Raw genomic sequence first — 3,634 nt, 5'->3', positions numbered from 1 at the left:
TGGTTTAGGAAAAACTTCCTAACTGTCAGTTAAGCACTGGAACAAATTGCCTAGGGAGGTGGTGGAATCTCCGTCACTGGAGATTTTTAAGAGCAGGCTAGACAAACACCTGTCAGGAACGGTCTAGTTATTAGTCCTGCTGTGAGTGCAGGGGCCTAGACTAGATGATCTACTGAGGTCCCTTCCAGTCTTACACTTCTATGATTCTGGGTTTCTGTGATAACACCGTAACATCCTATGTTTTATTACAATCCCCTGCGCTATGCCAGGGTTGGTCCCAACTGAGCACGTCAGCCTGGGTGTTCAGGGCAAATGGGGCCCCGAATTCCCACCCATTCCTTGATCTAGGGGAAGGGGGAAACTCACAGCGCATGGGCAGGGCAGGGATACAGGATGTGGCACTCACCTGGGCACTGGGAGCTGCCCTCCAGCAGCACAGACAGGTACGAGGTCGGGGATCCCAGGATGCAGATGGTCACATCCCCCGAGCTGAACCCTAAGAGACACAGGGGAGAAATTAACCACTTATTCCCACCAACGGCACTGTGCTGCCCTCTAGGCCTTGGTGCTAAGGGGTGCCATGTCGCTGCCCTCCATACCCAGCCATGCTCCATCTCCTAGCCTGGTGCTAAGGGCAGTGGTGCTGGAACTAGGGGTGGCCCCTCCTATACAGGATTTACAATGCCACGGGCTAAGGGGTGCCATGAGGCTGCCCTTCGTACCCCAGCCGTGCCCCATCTCCCAGCCTGGTGCTAGGAGGCGCTGTGCTGCTGCCCTCCTTACCCTGGCCATGCCCCACCTCACAGCCCAGCACTAGGGGGCGCTGTGCTCCCAGATCCCCCTGGGTGCCACAGGAGGGGTTTCTGTAGGGCAGTGCTGTGGCCCCAGCATGTGAGCGGTGGCACCCTGGGTGGGCTGGCATGCACCTGTTCTGGGCTCCTTGGTGCGGTCAACTGTCTCCAGCAGCCCCTCCTGCTGCAGGGTACATTGCAGCAGGTCGTAGTAGTAGGTGGTCCAGGCATGTGCCTGGGTGTCCTCCGGAGAGAACTTGCAGTCCAGAGACACGTCCTGGTGCCAGGAGGGACACGGGGGGCTGAGCGATGGCAGGGGCTCCTGCTCAGCCCAGTCCAGCTCCTTCAGGATCAGGGGCTGATCCACATTGATCTGATCCAGAGATAGCTGCAAAAGAGATGGGGATGGGAGTGTGAATCCTGGCACTAGTGCCCTGGGGCACAGATCCCCCTGGGGGCAGGGCTGGGAGAGTGAATGCTGGTGCTGGTGCCCCAGTGCGTGGATCCCCCTGGGGCCAGGGCTGGGAGCGTGAATGCTGGTGCTGGTGCCCCAGGGCATGGATCCCCCTGGGGTCAGGGGTGGGAGCGTGAATGCTGGTGCTGGTGCCCCAGAGCATGGATCCCGCTTAGGGGCAGCATGGCTCTGGCTGGGGGTAAATCCCCACAGGGTGGGTGAGGCAGGTGCCAGCTGCCCAGAGGCAGCAGAGGCCATGGCAGGGGCGGGTTTTCAAACAAAGCATCTCTTTATCCTCCCCAAAGGGGGTGGGTCACGTGGGGCTGGAGCTAAGCGGCTTGAGGAGCAAGGCTGTAAACAGATCAATCTGCCTGGGTCAGTGAGCTGGGGGAGGGAGGCAGGAGCAGAAGTAGGGAGAAGGGGAGAGATTTCTGCCTCCTGCTGGGACACCCCACTCCCCTCTTTCTCCACCCACACCCATTGCAAGACCTCCCCAGAGCTGTTGTGCAACAGTGCCCTGGCACACCACAGCTGGGGCTTCAGTGCTGTGAGCTTCCGACCCACAGCAGTGCCCCTGGATTCCTGGTGCTGCGTTCTTCCCCACAACAGTGCCCTGGCAGTGCCCCCTGGATTCCTGGTGCTGCAGTCTTCCCCACAGCAGTGCCCAGCCAGTCCCTGGTGCTGTGAGCATTCCCAGAGCAGTACCTGGGAGTGCCCAGCCAGACCCTGGTGCTGCAAACTTCCCCACAGCAGTGCCCAGACAGCAGTATGGCTAGAAGGCTCCCACACTGTTATGGTAATTTGCAGGAATCTCCCGTGTCTGAGGGAATCGGACACCATTTTTCCCTTTATTAGCACAGGTACAGCAGGGCCTGCCTCAGATCTCCCTCCTCCCCAGCTGGACCCTTCCCCCCCACTTCCCTGCCTCCAAATCCTTCTACTAAGCTCCTGGGACCGAGGACACTGGCTCCCACTCAGGACTAGAGGGCCCAGAAGTGGTTTTTGGTGACATGAGGCAGGGCAGGGGGCTGGATGGGGAAGAGGAGCAGGACAAACTCACCATCCTGCCAGCGAAGAAGCTGCAAGAGAAAAAAAAGTGAGAGAGGCACCAGTTGCAGGTTTCCATGGGCAAAGAGGAGCAGCCTGTCACCCCATCTCCCACCCACAGGGGGCGCCAGTTGCATGTACTGCTCACCCCTCCTCCAGCGTTCACTGCATCCACACAGCTGGGGCAGTTCCAGTGTCAGGCTCCTGTGCCCACTCCTGAATACCTGAATACCACTGCTGGGATGGCAGGGACTGTGGATCAGGATTGAGGGGCACCAGCATTGCTCTGTGTGGGGAGCCCAGGGCTGGGATAGCAGGGGCTGCGGGGCAGAATTAAGGAACATTGGCAGAGCGGTGAGCTTTGTGATTCCCGGGCGTTTTAGCTGAGCTGCCCCTGCTCTGAGCGTCAGTGATGGGGGCGATTTGGCCAGGGGGGCCCCCTCCTGTCTGGGCCCATGCCCCGGCTGCTCGCTGTGCAGTTCCTCCTAGCCACTGAGCTGAGACATTCCCAGCTCCGAGGACAGAGTCTGATTAAGCTAATCCCCCCAAACCCCTAGTGCTGGCTCAGCAGGGGCTACAGGGCCCCTCTCCCTAGCCCCACTGGCTCAGAGCTCCCTGCCCCTGGGATGCTGCTGAGGAACCAGTATCCCCAGGCCCCAGGATCCCAAGAACCCAGGAGTCCGAGGCTGGTGTCACACCCAGCTGACAAGGCAGGATCGTTCCTCATGGGAGCAGGGCTGGGCTGGAGCTTCGGCCTCTTCCCTTGGGACAGGGTGGAGGAACCGTGAGAACAGAGGCTGAATTTATAGCACGTCCCTCACTTCCCTGAGCCAGGAACAGAACCCAGGAGTCCCAAGCCTTGGCCATCAGCCCATCCCTCCTTTCTTATCTTTTCTCCAGCAGCTGCCATTCCCTTGCCCTTCCCAGCAAAGCTATTCCAGGGCAAACTTCTCCCCCGCACTCCCTCCTGCCCCTGGCGGTGAGGATCGGGTGAGCTGTCATGTGTAATTCCTGGGCCAACTGACTGGTCACTGTGGGGCTCTTCTCAGACTGTCCCTGCCCTTCACCCACCAGGCACCACCCCCAGGGCTCTGGGCTGGAGCTGCGACACTGTGGGGGTGCTTTGCTGCAGAGAACGGGGCGAGGGATACAGTAGGGGGTGCTCTCCCCTCGCAGGCTGTGCCAGCCCCCAATGCCCCAGTGCAGCACTAGGAGACGCTGTGCCATGAGATGCTTCCTTTTGGACATATATCGCAGCCCTGTCTCCTGGGGGTTAAAGGTCCCATTTGAACACAAGTTGAGATGTCCTGGGCAATTCCATTCTGCCTCCTCAATCCCCCCC

The 3,634-nt window shown here is 59.9% G+C and overlaps 1 protein-coding gene across 1 annotated transcript; it reads right to left on the bottom strand.

The window, feature by feature from the left end:
* Positions 1–406: 406 nt before the first annotated feature.
* Positions 407–2,324, bottom strand: LOC112120875 (carnosine synthase 1; the record flags this gene model as incomplete). The annotated part of the gene is made up of 3 exons (XM_026661465.1): positions 407–496; positions 927–1,179; positions 2,306–2,324. Coding segments are annotated over 3 exons (362 nt in total), but the record flags the coding sequence as incomplete, so codon positions are not given.
* Positions 2,325–3,634: the final 1,310 nt, after the last annotated feature.

Source organism: Terrapene carolina, unplaced genomic scaffold (genome assembly GCF_002925995.2).
Source record: "Terrapene carolina triunguis isolate 2854851 unplaced genomic scaffold, T_m_triunguis-2.0 Scaffold5854, whole genome shotgun sequence".
In the NCBI taxonomy this organism is placed as follows: Eukaryota; Metazoa; Chordata; order Testudines; family Emydidae; genus Terrapene; species Terrapene triunguis.
This window is presented reverse-complemented; position numbering and strand designations above follow the sequence as displayed.